Genomic DNA, 22,500 nt, shown 5'->3' on the forward strand with positions numbered 1-22,500 from the left:
CTTAACGGTATGTGGCACTACCGGCTGAGCTACCGATTCCTTCAGGTGGAGATACCTGTAGGAATCAGTGGCCTTTTTAAGTATTTATGGTCTTTATATTCTCTAATTAGATGTTGCAGCAGGAGAGCAGTGAGGCAGACAGAGGAGAGGAGACACAGGAGACAAAGCTCTGATGAGATGGGACCACTTGTGTCCGGAGGCTAGGGACGTTGTTTTTGGTGGCAGTGTCTGCTCTGCTCCACATAGTTTGAATTTGCCCCCGGCAGTTATTTGTGTCTGTCTTGTCATGACATCTACCCAGACACACTAATCCTTGTTGTGGTGTACTTACACACTAGCTGACCATCGGATTGTAGACATTGTATGTGATATTCTATGTTCCCTGTATCTAACCCTTACAGGGCCTAAAATTCCCCCCTTATGTTCTTCAGATAGGGGAGATTGATAGACTTTGGAGGAAGACACGCGAGTTTAACTACACGTCTTATGTCCTAGAGGTGGTGGCACCATGGCAGTACACAAATTCCAAGTAAAAGTGCAAATACTCGCATTATGAATTCAAAAATTCAAATTAAATTTGTGGGAATTGCTGAAAATACATGTATGCTTGATACCCGCAATCCCGCGCCGAATTTTAGGCCCTGCCTTGTATTCATTCACTACTACATTCATTATTTCACACGCACTCATGCCCATGTGAGTGATCATGTCCGGTTGCTTTGCTAAGAACACACAATGGGCACGTCCTGTGGTTCATTAAGACCTTATCACCTCCGCTCTCAGAGTCTATGAGAGAGTGTGTGTGTCTCTGCATGGAGCGCTGGAGGTTATTGGCATAATGAGATCTGTAGATTGATCTTGCAGATGCAGTACCATGCTCTGTAGAGAAGATAATGACTGTGTGTGTGTGTGTGTGTGTGTGTGTGTGTGTGTGTGTGTGTGTGTGTGTGTGTGTGCACGTGTGCATGTGTGTCCGAGGCGTCGTGCTACGCTAGCCCCCCATCTCCATTCCCATCCCTCTGTCCTGCTCATCTTCTGATAACACTAAATCATATCCCCCCTCAGCCATATATTGCTTTTTAGTGTGCGTGGGAAAGGAGTTTCATGAGCAGACAGGGGGCCCCATTGATGAAACGCGTGTCTGTGCCTGCCTGGGATATTAATGAAATTGGGGGTGGCTCCGTGCGGCTGGCGTCTTGGTGTTAGGATATTGAAAATCATTCATCACACGCCCCATGGGTTAACTGCCGCTGCCCGAGGCAGCACCAAAACGCCTGCGATGGATTGATTATGGCATGTAAATGTGTGTATATAGGACGAGGGAATGTTATTGTGGGCGCCGCCTTCAATGTTTTGGTTTGTGTTTTTATTTTTGTATGTGTGTGCGTGTGCGTGTGTGTGTGTGTGCGGGTGTGTGTGCATGTGCGTGTGTGTGTGTGTGTGCGTCCCGCAGCCCTGCTGACGTGTCGTCCTGATGAGTTCCAGTGTGGCGACGGCTCGTGCATCCACGGCACCAAGCAGTGTAACAAGGTGCACGACTGTCCTGACCACAGTGACGAGGCCGGCTGTGTCAACGGTGAGTTCAGCTGTCAGGTCTGCCTGCATGTCGCCCTCCTCTCTCAAGTCCTGTTCACTTGTCTGGTTTTATTCATGTGTGTGTGTGTGTGTGTGTGTGTGTGTGTGTGTGTGTGTGTGTGTGTGTGTGTGTGTGTGTGTGTGTGTGTGTGTGTGTGTGTGTGTGTGTGTGTGTGTGTGTGTGTGTGTGTGTGTGTGTGTGTGTGTGTGTGTCTCTCTCTTTGCATCTGTCTGTTTTTCCCATTTGTTGTTCTGGCTGACAGTATTTTTCTTTTTTTATCATTTCTTTTTATTTCTATTTCATTTTATGATTTCTGATTCTGGTTTTCTCTCCATTTATACTTGGCCACGTCCCTGCTAGGCTGTCCCCGGTTGTTGCTCCACCCCCTCTACCGATCTGTGGAGAGTTGTAGACTAGCACATGCTTCCTCCTCGGATGCATGTGGAGTTTCGCCGGCTGGACGTAGTGCGTGGGAGGATCCCATTATTCCCCACAGTTCCTCTTCCCCCGAACAGGCACCTCGACCGACCAGAGGAGGCGCTAGTGCAGTGACCAGGACACATACCCTCAATCCGGCGTCCCACCCACAGACACGGCCAATTGTGCCTGTATGGACCCCCGACCAAGCCAGAGCTTACGCAGGGGGCTCGAACCTGCGACCCTCGTGTTGGTAGGCAGGGAATCTACTGCTGCACTACCCGGACGGTGGACGCCATGTCTCAGTGTTTATATCTGATTCTGCATGGCTCTGCCTCTGCATGTCTTCCTATCTAACAGAGTTGATGTCCTCTGTGGTTAGGGAGTGAGGCCAGCGTTTCAGGCTAAGTGACCTGGCAGTGACCAGTGACTATAGAGTTACAGTGCTGCTGTTACTCGTGTAATACGGTTAAGGCCAGCTGTCCAGCTCTAGTTGCTGTGGGCGTGTTGTGAATTTAGAAAGGTAAGTGTGTTAGGGTGCTTTCTCACTGGCGCCCCGGTACCGTTCCCGAGCACACTTGTCCCCAAATTGACCCTAGATTCGGAACACTTGACGAGTGTGAACGTTGCGTTCTGTTCCGTTCCGCACCCGGGCGTGCAACGGGGAACCGTGACAGGATCCACTTGAAAAGGTGGTCTGGGGAGCGCTTTGGCGTGCCCGGGCACGGAACACTTGCGAGTGTGAAAGCCAACCGTTCCGAACCACATAGACAACACACGGGCGAGGATAAACTCCAGGCATAGTTGATGACGCAAGTGCACTCTGTTCCGTTTCCGAGCGCGGAAGAAATATTGTAGTGTGAAAGCTGACCAGCGGGGGAGAGGGGAAGGGGGGCAATCGTTCCTGGGAACGGAACGGACGGAACGAAAGCAATCGTTCCCAGTGAGAAAGCAGCCTAAGATGCAAGCAGCTATTTGTATGGCTGTTCTAGCTCCTCCCACTCTCTAGCTCATGTTTACTTCCTTCAGTCATTCTCTACTTGAGTCTATTCTGGCTTGAGATCGTGCTCAAATGCTAAGAGAAGGATAGAAAAGTACGCTGTAACTTCCTTAAAAGTAACCCATGTGGGATGTTCTTAACAGATCGATTGTCTAATGAATTGCTATAATCACCATTGGTGTTATTTTTTATAGATCCACGCCGCTGCTTTTTGTGGTTCAATTTAATTATTTCTCTTAATGCATAATTTACCAGTGTACCGGAAATCATTTCCTTGGGAAATTGAGACCAGCAACTGTGAAACTGGTCCAAATTAATAACACTGGACTTTTTTTTAACGATATGATATGAATATGTGAGTGGTCAGTGTTTCTTGCCATCACTCTTCTGAGTGTTCTGCAATTTGGTGTCCCATGAAATCTTGTGAAGCGATTCACAAGATTCACGTGCTTTTTCAAGGCGTGAGAGTGTGACTCAGTCTGCCAGAGTCCATGCAAATAAATGTACAGATAGTTTACGATGTGTCTTCTGCTTCTCCATCGCAGCCACCAGATGTGAGGGGCCGCTGAAGTTCCTGTGTAAAAACGGGGAGTGCATCGACAGCGCCAAGGTGTGTGACTCTGTCAAGGACTGCAAGGACCGCTCCGATGAGCCCAAGAAAGAGTGCGGTAAGAGGACCCCTCATACACGCACACACACACACACACACACACACACACACACACACACACACACACACACACACACACACACACACACAGACTCACGCACGCGTGCTCATCTTGATAGTGGCCGTCCCGAAGACACTCTCCGTCAGCCAAAGCATCTTTCGTCCATTTCAATCGTAATCATGTTTGCCATAACACAATGTGTCTACCTCTCTCTGTTACACTGTGCATGTCTACCTCTCTCCTGTTACACTGTGCATGTCTACCTCTCTCCTGTTACACTGTGCATGTCTACCTCCTGTTACACTGTGCATGTCTACCTCCTGTTACACTGTGCATGTCTACCTCTCTCCTCTTACACTGTGCATGTCTACCTCCTGTTACACTGTGCATGTCTACCTCTCTCCTGTTACACTGTGCATGTCAAAGGCTTGAGAGGCCGACTCAAATTAGAAGCAGCCTCTGTCACCAGACATGCACTAATTACCATTAAAGGCTAGAAACTAGCTTCCTCTTCTCTCCCTTTCTCTCTCTCTCTCTCTCTCTCTCTCGCTCTCTCTTCATGTATCTTCATCTCTTAATCTCCCTTCAGCCCTGAGTGGGTATGAGAGAGCTCTCTGAGTGAGGACAAAAGGACAACGTTTATTATTATTAATTAGCCTCCTTATGATGGAGCTCAGTCAGAAAGCGGGTGACATAACAGATGGAGAGACAGGTAGACAGATAATGAGAGTGTGTTATGTCTGGCCTCTGCTCTTCTTTTTTTTCAATATTTTATTTTGCGTGTTTTCACAAAACAAAAAACATGTCAACAGAAACAGTCAGGTAACAGGTAACCACAGTCAGGTAACAATCAGGTAACAGGTAACCACAGTCAAGTAACAGTAAGGTAACGGATAACCACAGTCAGGTAACAGTCAGGTAACAGGTAACCACAGTCAGGTAACAGTCAGGTAACAGGTAACAACAGAAATTGAAATTGTTAATATTGGTTTCATTTCTTGACTTCGTATAACAGCCCCATTAGGGTTTCTTGTCTCTACCTGCACAATCTTTTCATCAGCTTATTTCCTTTCGTTTGATCTTACGATGTGAAAATAAATAAACTAAAAATGAAACGAAACAGACATGTAGGAGAATAAATAAATAAAACGAGCAGATAAATCTAATCAAATCATATTGGGGCTACCAGTTGTGCACAGTGCTTAAAAGTGCTGTGCATTTGATCTCAGATAAAGGCTATGAGAGATTAGCTGGCTGAGTTACTCATCCTCCCCCGGCCTCGTCTAGGTAGGTAGGCACCAAATGGTTCCCATGAGCCCAGAATCTTTTAATTGAATTGGTTCTCAAGAACCTGAGTCTGAGTCTTTCCATCTGAAATCATGTCAGCCATCCATCCCTGGAAGGAAGGAGGAGAGGGCGATTTGACTTTTGGTGACAGTCATCGCCAGCATTAAAGACTGGCTGTAGGGAGGCACAGAGTGGATTGCCAACAACTGAAGATAGCGAGTCCAGCTTCCAATTGGAAGGATAGGCCATTGAGTAGCAGTCAAATATCTCGGGCCAAAATCCACTTAGTGTAGTGTAGGGCAGAACCAGAAGGCATGAGACAGTGGCTTAGAATTCTGACACTTTTTCAAAACAAATCTGAGACTTTTTAAGGTCTCTGGCTTTTCTAGCTTAGACAACAGCATGGCTGGCAGGGAGGAGCTGGCAACACAGTTAGCCAGCCTCCATATTTAGCCACAAGGGGGGGCCCAATGGCCTCTGCTCTTCTGAGTCCCAAAGCACGTCAGTAACACACACACACGCGCGCTCTTACACTATCACATATTTCACACACCTAAACTCCCAGTGGCAGATGAGTACAGCAAGAAGACAAGGCGGGAGGGGGAAGCTACACTGACCTCAGAAACGACGAGACCGAAGCAGCAATTCCAAGGAGAATTCCAAGGAGAAAGTCTCTTCTTCCCGATGTCTTCCTCCTCTCCTCTCCTCTCCTCTCCCTCCCTCTTCTCCCTCCGTCTCTCCCTTTCCTCCTTCAGCTCCGGTGGTGTTTTCAGCTCATTAAGAGCGTGTCCACAGACTCCGAGCTCATTGCTCTGCTCACTCAACCCTCTCCTGGCAAGATGTTCCCCGGGCTGCATGAGCAAGCACCACAAAACGCACACCCATCCCCAAAAACAAATACACACTCAGACAAAAAACAACACGCACACTCGCACGGGGCCAGACACACACTCGTACGTGCAAAGACGCGCAGACACACACACACACACACACACACACACACACACACCCCAAAACACACTTATATATAGACGGTCAATGGGATTGCGTTTACAGCATCGGCCTTACGTCAGGGAAAATAACGGCAATGTATTTCCTGCGGCAGTCAAGCGAGTGTTTTTATGGGTTTCCCATCTCATTAGACGTGAACATCTTATTATCCTCGTGTCGTATCGTCGCGCTGCACACCATTCATTTCCTAACACCGCGCCATTGCTTTTCAACCCCCGAGATGAACGGGCGAAAATAGGCGGCGCATTGGCGGGTGAACAGAGCGTGAGAGAGAGAGAGAGACGGAGAGACGGAGAGGGTAGAGAGAGAGACGGAGAGGGTAGAGAGAGAGAGAGAGAGAGAGAGACGGAGAGGGTAGAGAGAGAGACGGAGAGGGTAGAGAGAGAGAGAGAGAGAGAGAGAGAGACGGAGAGGGTAGAGAGAGAGACGGAGAGGGTAGAGAGAGAGAGAGACGGAGAGAGAGAGAGAGAGAGAGACGGAGAGGGTAGAGAGAGAGAGAGAGACGCGTTATGTTCGTTCGCCCGTGGGAATGAATAAGTGACCCCTAAATCACGCCTGTCCTTGGAAGCTGTCTGCAAAGCTGGTAGTGTTCTTCACACACGTTCCTCTCCAAGGGCGTCTTCTTACCCAGCCAGTCACTTTGAAAACAACGGGGACGACGAGGCCTTCAACAAAACTAAGCCTTCACTCGAGTTCTTCTGTCTGCAGGTGAGAGTCTGAACTGACGAGACGCGGGAACAGTGGAAGCTAGCGTGAGTGGCAGCCCGCTGTCACCCCCATCCAGCCGAATTAGAGAGGCGCGTTTAAAGATGGCTGCTTCAGTCTGCCGGCGTTTATACAAAGTAGAGATGACTATATCCCCACAAGATGAACGTTCAATGAAACCCTGGAGTATCACCTCTCTCTCTCTCTCTCTCTCTTTTGTAGTTTTTTTAATGTGTAGTTTGCCGATGCCTGCCTCGGCACCCCCCCTCCCCGCCACAGTCGCACTTTCACTGTCTGGTGCATTTGTTGGGATGTGAAGCTCATTGGCTATCGACAAACGTCTGGCACCAGATTGAGCGGGATACTGTGCACAGAATGAAATGTTCTCTCGGTTTCCTTCGGATTTCAGCTATTTTCTCCCTTTATTGCGACTCTCCAGTTGACAAGCGTTCATTGTGCGGTGATGCCTGATGCGTTTTGCTTTAAAATCAATGCGCGTACGTCATTGAATGAAGTGTTGGGGAGGAAATCCTTTCTGGTGATCTGATCTCGCCGTTCACTCAGTTTGGCTTACCTATCAGTCATTTAGACAATATGCCTTACAAATCATTGATAGAGAAATGTGCCTTTACAAATGATTCATAGGTCTCTCTCTCTTGATATCGCACTACATGTCATTTTATTCACTGCAGCAGTGCTAGATAGTGATAGTGCATTACCACATAAGAAAACAAATTTATTATGTATGACATTCAGTCATTGCAGTTACCTACTAGAGGTGGTTTCCTTCTCTGTGCAGAGGTGCAGAGGAGATTTTTTGTAACCTTTATTTATACAGGGGGTGTCTCACCTTTTTCAGGAGTGCCCTGTTCACATACAGTCCATAATTCACATTGACATCTTGGAAGGTGACCCAGTACAACCACATTCTGATCTGCTGCCCACTGAGCAGCTCCACTGGAGCGGTTGGGGTTAAGGGCCTTGCTCAAGGGCACCTCAGTGGTGGTAATGAAGGAGGGGCAAGCGTGTCACTTTCCCCACCCAGATTTATCCTGCCGGTCCCCGGGGGATTGAACCGACGACCTTCCAGTCACAAGTTTGCTTCTCTAACCTTTAGGCCACCACTGCCCCCAATTGAAAACTGGACCCATAATTTCGATCAGTGGCTTTTGATTCTCTATTGTCATAAAGTTAAGACAATAGAGAAATCAAATCTATCCGTCTTTACTGTGTGACAACTTTGTGCCCCGTGGTTTCACCTAGTTTAGGGAAACCAGAGTTTGTCTTTTTTCATTCTTCTGATTTTGAATGAATGCCTAAGTGCGTAGATTTAAGCAATATGCCTGGTTAATTTCCTAGTAGTAGCGGCCCTCCTGGGAGAGACGCTTGTGGGAAATCGTAAGATCCCAGTTTGCAGCATTAATTCCCCAATACACACTTACTACACACTTGGCTTGGTTCCCTGTTTAAGGGCTTACTGAGTAAGCCCTTAAACAGGGAACCAACACACAGTAAGCCTTACTGTGTGTGCTGTGTTATGCATCTGTGTCTGATTCCTTTCCCCCTTCTGAGAGCTGTTCAAGATTGAAAAAAGACGAGAATTACACAGAAGCAAAAAATGAGGATTATATCCATTTAGTTGCATCCTGACCTATGTCATGATATAAATACCTCTACTGCTCTACCTCCACATCGGCTGTAACGTGACCTGGCAAGAATCAATCTCTTATCGCGGCTACTACCGCCTCTCTGATTGGCTGCACCTGACCGGTGGCTCCTCCCCCTCTCTCTGCCAGGCCTGAACGAGTGTATGATCAACAACGGCGGCTGTTCCCACGTCTGCATGGATCGGCCAATCAGCTTCGAGTGCCAGTGTCCCACCGGCTACCAGCTGCTGGACAAGAAGACATGTGGCGGTGAGTGAAAATACACACACGCACGCGCAAACACGCACACACACACACACACACACACACACACACTGACACACACACACACACCCTGTGTTATATTGCGCTGTTTTCCCCTCCGGTTACACTATAAACAACAGTGTTGCCGTGACTATTTCTCTTGTAGTTACAGCAGTAAATATCCATATTTACTCATCCATTACAACCATTATTCTGCTGAGAAGCATGATTAGCATTCCGTTGATGCTCTTATCCGGCGCGACTCACGATGGCGATTAGTCATGTCTGTCTCTCTCTGTTTGCCTCTCTCTGGGCTGATTGATCATGTCTCTCCCCTCTCCTGCCGGCAGACATTGACGAGTGTGAGAATCCCTACGCGTGCAGCCAGATCTGCATCAACTACAAGGGAGACTTTAAGTGCGAGTGCTACGAAGGCTATGAGATGGACCCGGTCACCAAGACCTGCAAGGCAGAGGGTGAGTCTAATGAACCAAGAAAAACACAAGATGATAGGGTTTGAGTCATAGCTCCTGAAAATGAAAGTGGAGTTTTCCATTTAGTGCTTGCAAATTTGACGTTCCTGCAAAATAAGATAGGCGCATTAGGTGGAATAAAATATTTTGTGTTAGTCATGAACTAAAAAAGTAAAATGCATTTTATTAACATAATGTATACAAAGTGTGTTTGGCTTGTCAGAAAAAATTCACCCCGAAGCAGAAGTTGGAGAACTGCTGTTGCAGATAACAAGCAACAATAACAGCATCTCAGCGGTTTTGCCGCCTGATTATGACTTGAGCTTTATTCTCACAGTTTCTGTGCTACGGCGTCAAGACCTCATAATCACAAGCATCCATCTCTCGTTAGTGTCTCATCATTGCGTCGCGCTTGTTTGCATGCTTAAAACGTAATTGCGTAATTGCGACGGCTAACGAGCGTTACCGTGGCGACCGCTCGGTTTCTCCCGGGCCAAATGTGTCCCGCGATGTCCCGTTCCATTAGACTGTTTTATTTATGACTGGGAGATTGATCTGTTCAGCCATCCCTAACGCGTATAATTAGCTAGCGACTCTTCAGGGGCACCTGGCTGCGTCATCGCTGAAGCTAATTATATCACATTTAATCTGGCCCCCCTGTTCGGCTTGTTGACAACCGTCACCAAAGTAGTAGAAAACTAAGTGAACTGTTAAGAAGCCAATCAATCTCCCTTGCCCTCCAACCTAAGGCCGAAAGCTATTACCAAGGGGATTAGGAGGAGCCAGTTTTTATGTTTACACGTCATTTCAGCAGCAAAAAAAATCATTTCATAATTAATTAACAGGAAAGAGTGAGTGGAACTTAATGTGATGATTTGGTCCCCGTGGCTGTCAACTGCTGTGATTTCATTTCCTTCAATTTGCCCCAATTAAAATCTTATTAAACTCTATCATCCACCCAGGCTCAGAGCATGCCTGTGTGTGTGGATTGTACTTGCTGCTGTCCAGTGTTGGGCAAGTTACTTTCAAAATGTAATATACTACATATGACTAGTTACTTTCATTTGAAAGTAATAAGTTACTTTATAATAGTACTGTCTGTGCAGATTAACTCGCTACTTATTACACTACTTTTGCATTACTTTCACCAAAATAAGAGCAGTAGCAGGATGATTTGCCGCCCTGGAACCATCCTGAAAAATAATTTCAACAGTCTTGAAGTCAGTGTTTCTAAATGTTATCCTTTTCCTTTGTTATTATCATCTATAGTGGTTAAAAACACACAATTTGAATAGGAAATGATTGTATCTTTATTTAACACATTCACTGCCAGACGTTTTTTTTTTACTGTAGTTAGCTTCTGCCAGAGGGGTTTTTTGAGGATTCTGGCTCATCTTTCAAGACCCGAGGATTCTTTTCTGCTAAGATTTTGTGAACACACAATATCTCAAAAGAACTAATAGAATGTGTGCTTTCTCTGTCTAAAAGAGTTAGTTTGTAGAGTTAGTAGTTATGTAAGCATTAGCAGTTGAATACAGCATGGTTTCAGCGTCAGAAAAATTATTCAGAGATAAACGGCTTTTTGTGAAATTCGATAGAACAGTCACTTTAACCATTCATTTTTGGCATCAGTAAGACGTCAGACATCTAAACAATAGTTTTGAACAGTAATTTCCTCCATAACAGCAGGAAACCCCCCTCTGCTTCCAACTCCTCCCTCCGTGGGCGTTCTTCTTGGCTGCAGCGGCCGTCACAAGCTTGTCACCAGTCTCACTGCTTTGCTGCTGCTGCTGCCTGTCTGCGCGGCCGCTGTTTGAGGAAGTCTGGATGGACTCGCTCGCTTCTTGGAGTTTTGGTTGAGAGAAGCTTTTGCGATTCTGGTCATATTTATGCTGCGTGTTTCAAAGTGTGTTCCACCTGTAATCTATTATGCAAATTTGCAATCCCGCATCGCCAGCAATCAGCGCGAAAACGAAAGCGTTTTCCCCCATCCATTTTCATGAGAATGGCTGCTTTTTGCTTGCCTTCCTCTAGTCAGGAGAGCACTGTCGCCACTTAGTGGCTCGGTGGAATGGGTTGTAAACGTTCGGTGGCTCCAATAATTATATAAGAGATGTAAAAGGGTTAGATGCACATCCCACGGTCAAAAAAAAAAAAATCATTTTTTTGACGTATTAATACGTCATTGGCAGTCAACCGTTGGATTATTTTTGACGTATTAATACGTCATTGGCAGTGAACGTGTTAAATATGTGCTTTGATAATAAAAAAAAAGTAACTCAATTTGTAACTTGTGTTACTTGACAAAGTAACTATACTGAAATCCTATTGGTAATAAGTTATATTACTGAGTTACTGCTAAAAGTAATATATTACATGTAATATGTTACTTTTGTAATGAGTTACCCCCAACACTGCTCCTGTCTAGTTTGCCTCTTTGCGTGTGAGTACCACCACAGTGTGTCTTACCATGGTGGGTTTGTTGTGGCCAGAAGAGAGCTGTGTCTGGCCGGCTTCTGAGGTAATGAAAAGCGCTGGCGGCCGCGTGACAGCCCATAAAACCCAGCAGGGCACCATTTCCTCCTTTACGGCGGTTGGAAATGTTGTCGTTGTAAATGGGCAGTTTTTGAGAACACTTAGTCCTGAAAGGGGCTGTCACTGTGCTGCAGACGCAGGAGGAGAGAGAGAGAGAGAGAGAGAGAGAGAGAGAGAGAGAGGGTTGGTGGAAACAGGAAAGAGAGGCAAGCGAGCCGTTAATGAGACATTTTCATATCTGCCTCTAGAGACAACGAGCTGCTGCCGCTACCCCCATTATACCAGTGTGTCAGAAAGAGACAGACTCAATATACATGTTAAGGCAGGGATGCAGCTGCTAGCCGCAGAGGTAAAAAAAACTTGCTGCAGGCGCACGCGATTACTGTACCTGTTAGCCACTTAGCTTCTCTCACTGTGAATTATATGGCAGCAGACGTGTGTGTGTGTGCAGGCCCATATCCAGGGTTTCGAAATAGGGGAGGTCCAGCAAAGGGAGGCGGATTCGGCGGTGCCTGCTAGGGCGCCCGGAAAAAAAAAAAAAAAAAAAACTTTTTTAGCCATATTTAGAGTAATATATCATTTTAAATAAAAAAATAAAAAAAAGAAATTACCTTTTTTAGCCATATTTAGAGGAATATATCATTCTAAATCAACATTAGGATTATACTGTTGTGATGTCATTATTCAGTATATTCTCTTTCATGTCACCACCTGCTCAGCTCTCCTGTCAACATAATTGTAACTAACAAACACAAACTGTTTTAGCCAAATTCATATCAAAATGACACCTACAAACACAGGTACACAACCCAAGCCGTACACAACACACAAAGTCATCATCGATAATAAAAAAAACATACAGAGGGACCTGTTGGCTGGCAAGAACATGTATTTATTGTCATTGACCAAAAACAATAATCGGAAGGGATGAGAAGGATGTGAGAGTGTGTGAGTGTACTTAGGCTTCTGCAGTCAGTCAGTCAGTCATCATCATTTCTCTGAAATATTAGGGGAGGTCCGGACCTCCCTGTCCTCATAGCTAGATACGGGCCTGTGTGTGTGTGTGTGTGTGTGTGCGTGGGTGTGTGTGTGTGTGGGTGTGAGGCTTAGCATCATTCCGTTGAATTCTGGAGGTTGGAATTGGCTGCCGTAGTGCAGTGAGGGAGGGAGTTGAGCCAAGCCTTATTATCGCCTGTGAGTTGGCAACACTAGAGCAAGAAACGAGATGAAAGAAGAAGAAGAAGAAGAAAGTCGTCAGTGACCTGGCTGCTTTAACTTTGTTCAAGGTTGTTTATCTACTCTCAGTGGAGATCACTTCACAGCTCGTCGTTTTCTCAGGGGTTTGTGTTTGTGCGTGTGGGCGTGTGTGTGTGTGTGTGCGTGTGGGCGTGTGTGTGTGTTTGTGCGTGTGTGTGTGTGCGTGTGTGTTGACAGCTTGTTGCTAACAGAAAGGCAGGCTGGCACCGAGCTACGTCTGATCTATATTTACAAAGAGGAGATACGAAGGAGCTCACAGCTTAATGATGCAGACAGCCACACGATCAATACACCAACTATTCAGCACTTTTTAATGAAGGATTATTGGCCCAGGCTCAGACCCTGTTTGTGGGCGAAATTGAGCTGTATCACACAAGCCCACTTTGTTGTTGTGTTATTTCTCCGTTTTAAGCAATGACATTGAAAGTATCGACCGTGGTGCTACAGATACAGATGTGTGTTTGCAGCAGCAGGTTAAAGCGCGTGCTTTCTGACACTGAAGCCGTGTTAGCGCGGACGAACGTCTACATCGCTTCCTGACATGCGGCATTTCCCATCAGTGTCAACGCCTATTAGATCCAACACACGTTTTGATGCTGTGCTGAAAAACCGATCCATCCTTTTCAGCATTGTCTCATTGTGTTCTCTTTCAGGCAAATACAGCTGGCTGTCACATCAAATTGGATTAATTGATGAATTGATTAATGTCCCTCTCTTGTTGTGGCCTATGAGCCACTCATAACATGATTGATTGCCTTAATCATTGACACAATTGTAGATTCAGCCATTATTTCCTATTACATTCCAGTTGAATAGCCTTGGTCAGATGTTCCTACAGACAGCGTGATCCTCCCACACGCTACGTCCTGCCGATGAAACTCCTCGCTGTCAGGTGAAAAGAAGCACATGTATCGGAGGAAGCATGTGCTAGTCTACAACTCTCCCCAGTTCGGCGAAGGGGGTGGAGCAACGACCAGTATTCTAAATGAGAGTGCTGTCTGCTCTCTAAGTCTTGTCTGCTGTGTGTGTGTGTGTGTGTCCTGTAGGGAAGAGCCCTTACCTGCTGTTCACCAACCGGCACGAGATCCGTCGCATCGACCCGGTGAAGAGGGACTACAGCCAGGTGGTGTCCACCCAGAAGAACGCCGTGGCTCTGGACCTGGACGTGGCCAACAACCGTGTCTTCTGGTGTGACCGCTACCACCGCAAAATCTACAGGTACACTAGGAACAGAAACCTGAGCTGAGATTAGAATGAGTTTAGATTAGAAACCTGATTTTAGATTAGAATGAGTTTAGATTAGAACCCCGAGTTTAGATTAGACATCTGAGTTTATATTAGGAACCTGAATGGAACACCTGAGTTTAGTAATACATAGATGGATTCAGCAAGATGCTTTTGGTTTTATGCTGTTTCAGAGATGTTCACAAAGTCAGAATGTTCGTTCGCGTACCACAAAGGCTTCGTCCTTTGCGCGGCTGACCTGGGTTCGAATCCGACCCGTGGTCCTTTGCCGCATGTCATCCCCTCTCTCTCCTCCTTTCCTGTCAGCCTACTGTCCTATCAAAGGCAAAATGCCTAAATTTTTTTTTAAAAATCAAAGTGAATGAATGTTCAACGTACTACTTCGTCAAATGAAGTTGGAAAAAATTCTTACCTAGAGGATTCAGAGATGAACAGACACCAGTATCTTCTCACTCATGGGAAATAATGACCGTAGGAAAAAACTAAAGTTACACCAGTGTTACATTTGATAACATTTTATGCTAACTAGTTAGCACAAATAAGTTCTCAAATATCATTGACATTAAGCTGGTGCATGGCGAACAGTGTTGGGCAACGAAAATTTCGCAGGCGTCCATGTTTCCTCCTTTCCTCCAAGCTGGACCACTGGGACACACAGAGGTTGAAACTACAACCGATCAGTTCTGTTTTTGAGCAGAACACAGTATGAGATCTAAATGTGATATCACTGACTTGATTGGTCAGACCGTATACTTTGCTGTGATGTCATTGTATTTATACATGGTGCATTGAGGTTACACGCGTCCGGTGTTTTGTTATTATTGACTTTGTGAGCGGTGCTAAGCTAACTTGTCATTAAGATCAATTCTAGCTTTCTCATTGCTATCCCAACTAGCTTTTCTCCCTGGAGTCTAGTCTAATTGGAGCACTCTGTGTTCTTTTTATAAAATGGATGTTAAGAGAAAAGATCTCTGGGGAGACTCAAATTGAAATCCTTGGGTCAGGAGGACAGCTGCTTGCCCCTCACCTCACACCTCTGCCGGGGCCAAGTCATTAGCGAGCGGGGCCACCCCTGGGTGAGGCCTTGTCTATTATGATACATGGTCCCTCTAAGAGGGACACTAACCGCCAGATGAACCTATGTAGTGGATGGCCCAAGGCTACAGCCTATAGCAACCAGCCACATCCTCCACTGTGCTGTCGCTTTAACATACACAACAGCCTCAGCAGCAGCATCTGTATTCAGTTACACTATTGTACAATATGGATGTTGAGTTGTCAGTCTTTTAGTTGTGTGTATGGTATCTTATGCATGAGCCTCAATGCTGTTTTGATTCCCTGATTCAACTGCAGTCGTATTTTTTTTTTATTTTTTATTATTATTATTATTCATGCTATTCCCACCAGTTCCCTTCAACTGCAGGCGTTCATTGATTCATTCTTGCTTACACAGCTTTGTTCAGTATTAATTTATGATTGACCAAAAAATGCATTCTGGGTTGTTTCATATCTAATCATATCACTCCACAGGCAAGAAGAGGTTAGATTGATTTTGTTGATTTCTAATCAAATTTAGAAAAATGATGTCACAGCTTGTGTTACACTTACTGCAGTGCAGGCAAACACTGGATTAACTGAGGTCACACGCTCTTGCTGGATTTGTTTATGTTGATATGGTTACAGTCCTGATTAAGTTTTTTTTGGCATGACTTTAGCTCGTAGTAAAATAATGTCTTTTAATCAATATTTCATGTCAGTGATGCATGTGATTGGTAAGCAGCTGTGTAATAAGTGGGATAATATACGGGTCATTTGTCACGATCAAACAGAAAACACAGAACCAGACACAGACAGGCTTAGATGCAAAACTGAGAGAGAATTTAATAAAGTTCTTAAACGTAAATGAGGCTTGTAGCCAAAACGTGAAAGTCAGTGATCCTGACGAGGGTGCGTCTCCAGAGAGCACAGGGGTGTGCAGGGCGCGTTGGCGGGCACACAGCTGGGTGTTCCGTTGGGCAAGGGCGGCCAGGCAGGCAGAGAGAGGCAGGCAGAGAGAGGCAGGTCGGCAGGACTCAGGCAGACTGGCAGCGAGAGAGGAGAGCAAGATGTCAGGATCCAACAATGATCACCAAAACAAGCAGGAGAAAAAGACAAAGTACAACCCAACAGCTAGTGGCGTGAGGCAGGACTTCTAGACAATAACCGGACGCCATCTTGCAGAACCAGAGAGCATATATAGTCCGCCTAATTGATGGGCGGACCTGCCTGGTAATGGGCCACACCTGGGGGGAACGCTGCCTCCACTCAGCCACCCAGCCTAAACACACGCCCACAGACAACAGATAACAGAACAGGGTTAGTTAGAGGAAGAGGACTGGCCAGCATCCATGACAGTATTATTGCCAAATAAGCCTCTTCAGGGCCTTCAAGAGCTCTCTGCATTGCATCGATATGTTTCAAACATGACTAAACACTCCCTCCCTCCCCTACTCTCACCTCCCCCGCTCTTTACCATAATCCCCCCTATAACCAATTTCCAGGTATCTGTACTTTACTGAGTATTTATTTTTACTTTTCCTCCCTACATTTTAACACAAATATTGGTACTTTCTACTCCTTACATTTTAAAAACAGGCTCGTTCATTTAGTCTTAATGCACGACAGGCAAAAACGATTTTATTTGTCTCCCAGGTTTCACACTACCGCTCTCTCTTTATGTACAGTTCTAGCTCCATCGACCGCCTCTCTCCCTCTCTCTCTCCCTCTTTAGTGTAGTGTGTCACAGCCTAATGAGGGAGGAGTAAATGTAATTTTAAAGATTTTAATGAGATAATTGAAGTTTTTTGTGGAAAAACGATATCACACAAATGATTAAACAAAGAGGTTTGGGGGAGTCTTCGAATTATATTAATATGACGTGAGTGTCAGTTAGCTTTGCACAGAAAGAGCCAGTAGAAATACTTTTTTAACTTTTATACTTTTGAGTACATTTCAGAGCCTGTACTTTTTTTTACCTCTACTAGATTAAATACGTTGAATCAGTACTTCTACTTTTACCAGATTCTTTTTTTTACACAAGTAACAGTACCATGATAATGTCAAAGATTTCCGCTTCGTTCTCTTTGCCGACACCTATGGCGATGAGCAGTAATTGCAGGTAGGATCCAAACAGTGTTGCATAGTGATGTTAGTCAGTTTGTTCAGCCATAATACCCACCTGCAATGCTAGCAGAGACCAGAAAGAAACTAGCTTGTTATCCTACTTCACACACGAGTTACTTCACACCACCTACAGTAATGTGAAGAGCGAGTCTATTGCGTTAGCTCCGCCTACCCTCTCTGGGGTGTCACAGACACGCAGTTCATAAATGCTGAACATTTTAAAATGCGAAGACTTGCATCAATGGGCCATGATAGGCCCAATCACTATTGTGTTAACTCTTAACAGACATTCATTTACATGAAAGTCTTTGAGATTTTAACTTGAAGTAAAGAATGTGTGTACTGTACTTTTCTAATCCTCCAGTGCCTTCATCCACGAGGCGAGCGACCCGGCGGGGCAGGTGCCCCTGTTGGACTCGTCTCTGCAGTCCCCGGTGGGTCTGGCTCTGGACTGGCTGCAGCACAACCTGTACTGGACCGACTCCGGGGACAAGACCGTCTCTGTGGCCTCGGTGGACGGCACCAAGAGACGCGTCCTCATCAGCTCCGAGCTCAGCGAGCCCCGAGCCATCGCGCTGGATCCCCACCACGGGTGAGGATATGTTTGTGTGTGCGTGTGTATGTGTGTGTGCGTGTGCGTGTGTGTGTGTGTGTGTGTGTGTGTGTGTGTGTGTGTGCGTGTGCGTGTACTGTATGTGTGTGTGCGTGCGTGTGCGTGTGTGTGTGGGTGCGTGCGCGTGCGCACGGCCGCGTGTGTATTTCTTTGTCCATGTGCTCCAGATACCAAATGGACATGTATGAACCCAGTCTCATTTACTTTTATGTGCATTTTGTATCGGAGAAAGTTTGACCAAAAATACCTATTCAACCAAAATAAATCATTGACTGCTATTATGTAAAATCACCTTTTAAAACTGAATGTTATGAATTTGAAAAAGATAAAAAAATAGATCATTATGCTAAATAAAACGGTCGTTAAACTATGACCTCCAACACATTCTCTCCTATAATATTGAGGGTGATGGTCAGAGGGACCCGGTCAGTGACCCCGGACCAGCGGTCTTTGAACCTTTCAATCCTGAGACCCAAATTGAATAAAGTCGGTCTTCCTCTGGGGCCGGCTCTAATGATAACTGTAGCAGGACTCTTGTTACATAGAGACCCAGATGAAACAAGCCTGTGACCCAGTTTGCTTCCTGACTCAGAGTTTTTCGAAATACTGTCCTAGATGATCGCTCCTGAATACGTGCAGCTTTTGTGTTCTGATGATCCAAACATAGATGAAAACAAACCAAAAAAAGTAACAAACTAAAAATAAACAGGCATGCATACACTGACTAAAGCATGCATACAGTGAGCTTTTCTGCACATCACCGGCCCGATTGCTCAACAATTACTTTTTTTCACACAAGAACTTCAAGTAATATTCAAGTAATATATATTTTATTTGATTGATGTTTAATGTTTCAGGCAGCAATAACAGTGGCTTTGTTGGAATAAACAGAAAAAATCTGGGTAGTTACAGCATGAGCAGCGATAGCCACCATGACTGAACAAAGAAAAGAACAACTCAAACTTGTTCATCGCCCTGTGTTGAGGACTGGCTCCCAGTCCTTAAACACCTCCTAAAGTCATGTTTTAATATGTATATAAAATACTCTACTTTGAATAATAATTTTGGTCTGATGATTATTCCCACAAAAAAAGAAAAAATTATCTTGTTAAAATTCTTAAAATGACTTCCCCTCCATCTGCCTCATTAAAAATTCCAAAGCAACCAATCAGGGTTATCTAGAAGTTCTAGAACATAACTAGCCAATCACAGCAGACAAAGGAGGACTTTAACTGCTGAATACTGGACTGATTTTTTATTTATTTAATGAATGAATTTATTTAAGACAGATAAAATCCATACTCCAGTATTCAAATTGTCGAGGAATTAAAACACTAAAGTCCCATGACTTGTTTCCATTGTGGTCCTCGGACAGGGATTGGCTGCAGTATTTGTGATGTCACAAATCATGCTCTTGAAAAGTGCCTTTTCAGTGAGCAGACTGAGCACAGTAAAACATTCCAGTTTCGAGCAGACGATTGTGTGGAAACAGCCTTCTAGTGTCAAACTCTGCACAGACGTCATTCTGCACAGTGAAACTCAGACATCCACCTGCAGGAACAGGAAGAAAAACATGTTTTTGTCTATCCACCTTATTTCTAGCTGCCATGATGCCTTACGTGAAATATGGGAGCTTCTTCCGGTGTCATCCTCCCAGCCCCCTCCCCCTGTTACGTTGTTGACACGGACACAACATAGCCCGTCTGCGTCTGTAAACGATGTTTCAAAGCTGCAGGCGTAGAGAGACAATCACGTCCAGCTTGGCCAAACATCTCCCTGATAAATATCCCGAGTTGTTCAAAGAGCAACAGGTTAGCTGATGTGAGAGATAACATGATTACATTCCCTCAAATAAGTCGTCAAACGAGTGTTGTTTCTTTGTGACAAGCAACTTTTTTCACTGAGTTTGATAGAGACGCTGCATGAAATAGGCCACGCCCATCACGGGGGAAGAGCTCCGTTCATTTCCACACACCAGCATCATTTTCCTTGAATTAAACATAGCTAAAAGCTGTTGTGTGGTGGGCTGCGCACACAACAAATGTAAAAAATCGCCAGTTAAAGTTTTTTTGTACTCCTGAGCAAAACAAGGAACCCATTGAGAATTGGCGAGAAGAAAAATGTGGATCTAGCTGTTGAGGAAGTAAGTTGGAGTGTTCATCTTCCGTATATACGATATTTTTGTGCAACACGCAATGACATAGGAGAACGCCAGGATTGGAGGGGGGGGTTCTGTTTTCCCCCGTCTTGGGCGTGGCTTCTGAGTGATGACGCGTTACGCAGTGTCTCTATGAGGAAATGCGTTGAGCACGAGCGCCGCAGGCAGACCCTCGGCCAAGTAGGCTACGTTAACCAGCTGCAACAATCAGTCACGTAGACCGGACCTTGCACCCATAATCATTTCACAGCGGGGCATTCAAAAATAAGGTGGATAGGGGTTTCCTTCATATAGGAACCCCCTTCACAAAAACATGCAATATCCTGGTTGCTAGTGTGGTTCCTCCTCTGGTCGTTAAGGGCGCCTGTTCAGAGGGAGGGGAACTGGTTGGAATAGTGTGAACCTCCCACGTGCTATGTCCTACCGGTGAAGCTTCCTCTGTCAGGTGAAAAGAAGCGGCTGGCTGACTGCCCATGTCTCGGAGGAAGCATGGAGCCAGTCTCGGCTCTCCCCAGATCGGCAGAGGATGGAGTAGCAACCAGGACTGAGAAATCAAATGAGCACTAATGGGGGATAAAATGGGATAAAAAATCGGGGGGAAAAAATAATAATAATAAAAAATAAGGTGGATAGGTAGTCTTTAAAGCATCAGTGTACAACACTATCCATTATGAACCCTCCCCAATACCTGCAGTGCATTTCTCTGCTTTGTTTGTCCCACGCAGCTTCATGTACTGGTCAGACTGGGGCACACAGGCCAAGATAGAGAAGGCTGGAATGAATGGAGTGGACCGACAGGTGCTGGTGTCTGACAACATCGAATGGCCCAATGGCATCACTCTGGGTAAGACGAGAACGATGTTTCAACTCCTATCCTTACGTCATACTTTATATTGATATTGTAGACTATTTCTGAGAATGATTGTTGTGTGAAGCACAGCATTGAAAAACAGCAATGAAACAAGTGTGTTCAATCAAGGCATCCAGGATGAATAAAGGTCATAAGTAATTGAAATACTGTGGGTAAATGTTTGATGATAATGGTGATATTTATAAAGTTGTTTGCTTTTGACTGTTTGTTTTTAAAGAGTTTTGGCACTATGGATTGCACATAATAAATATTGCAGTGGTGTCATCGGGAGAATCGTGACATTTTAATCGATATCACCTTAAGGGATTTGTTGGGCAGAGTGCTTACGGCGGAGATAATCAATTTCTACTTCGCTCGGGAAAGACTTATCTGTGTGTGTGTGTGTGTGTGTGTGTGTGTGTTTTCTCAGATGTGGCCAACAGGCGTCTGTACTGGGTGGACTCTAAGCTGCACCTCATAGCCAGTGTGGACCTGAACGGAGCTCACCGCAGAACACACCTGTCCTCCGCAGAGAGACTGGGACACCCCTACGCGCTGGCTGTTTTTGAGGTGCGTGTGTGTGTGTGTGTGTGTGTGGAGGGGCGGTGGTGTGCCTGTCTGTCCGTTTCATAGATTTATCCCAGTCCCTTTTGTAGTAACAGCCAATTTAGGGGCCCAGCAGCCTGTGGTGTGATGGCTCCACCACCCACACAATATCATCATATCTCTCATTAGCCCTGCTGAGGCCTGTGTGTTTATGTGTGTGTGTCCACGCGCAGGTGTGTGTGTGTGTGTGTGTGTGTGTGTGTGTGTGTGTGTGTGTGTGTGCATGTGTGTGTGTGTGTGTGTGTGTGTGTGTGTGTGTGTGTGTGTGTGTGTGTGTGTGTGTGTGTGTGGTCTGTCTGTTAGGTTTCCCATGTGGGATTGACAGGCTGGCCGCACTAAACAGAGGACAGCTAGAGAGCACAGATTTGCCCAAAGCAATACACACACACACACACACACACACACACACACACACACACACACACACACACACTCAGCAGGCAGCCTGCCTGTGTGCGATATGACAGGGCCAGCAGGGAAACTTAAAATCTGGTTCTGTGCCAGGCGCTACAGCAAGTCTGCTGCCTTATGATTAGGGCTGGCTGAGATGGACCAAAAGTCATATCTCTCTTATGCTGAATGGTGATACACAATATATATATCTCTGTATTTTCCACAAAGTGGGCTCAATGTTCAGTTGTAAGTCAAAGCCACACGTGAGATGTCACAAGCACATTTATTAAAACAAGACTGCGATCAAAATAAAAGGCAAAGACTGGGTTTTCCTTCCCTGAATATGTTGCTTTTAGGGGTGTCATGATACACTCAGTTCACGATACGATACGTATCACGATACTGGGTTCACGATAACGATACGATACGATACGATTTTGCCAATATTTTTTTAAACTTGAATAATGACAATATATGACTGGAAAAGTAGTATTTTATTTGAAATGCACAAATACAAAACATGCTGTTGTGGGAAATTGTTATTACAATAACAACTAGAAAAAACATGAGATTGGAGATAAGGCTTATCTTGAAATAGAATGAGTTACACCGTCACTTAGATTTACTTTGA

General features: G+C 45.3%; 1 protein-coding gene across 1 annotated transcript in view; it reads left to right on the forward strand.

Moving 5' to 3' along the window:
• Positions 1 to 22,500, forward strand: part of LOC310797237 (low-density lipoprotein receptor-related protein 8-like) — a gene marked incomplete at both ends in the record, with an annotated part of 100,749 nt that overhangs the window by 66,113 nt on the left and 12,136 nt on the right. Inside the window, 8 exon segments of the mRNA XM_083659593.1 lie at positions 1,454 to 1,576; positions 3,539 to 3,661; positions 8,464 to 8,583; positions 8,928 to 9,053; positions 13,889 to 14,060; positions 17,614 to 17,841; positions 20,746 to 20,864; positions 21,301 to 21,440. Coding sequence (XP_083515719.1) covers positions 1,454 to 1,576; positions 3,539 to 3,661; positions 8,464 to 8,583; positions 8,928 to 9,053; positions 13,889 to 14,060; positions 17,614 to 17,841; positions 20,746 to 20,864; positions 21,301 to 21,440 — 1,151 coding nt within the window.

Source organism: Poromitra crassiceps (genome assembly GCF_964638095.1).
Source record: "Poromitra crassiceps genome assembly, chromosome: 23".
NCBI lineage: Eukaryota > Metazoa > Chordata > Actinopteri > Beryciformes > Melamphaidae > Poromitra > Poromitra crassiceps.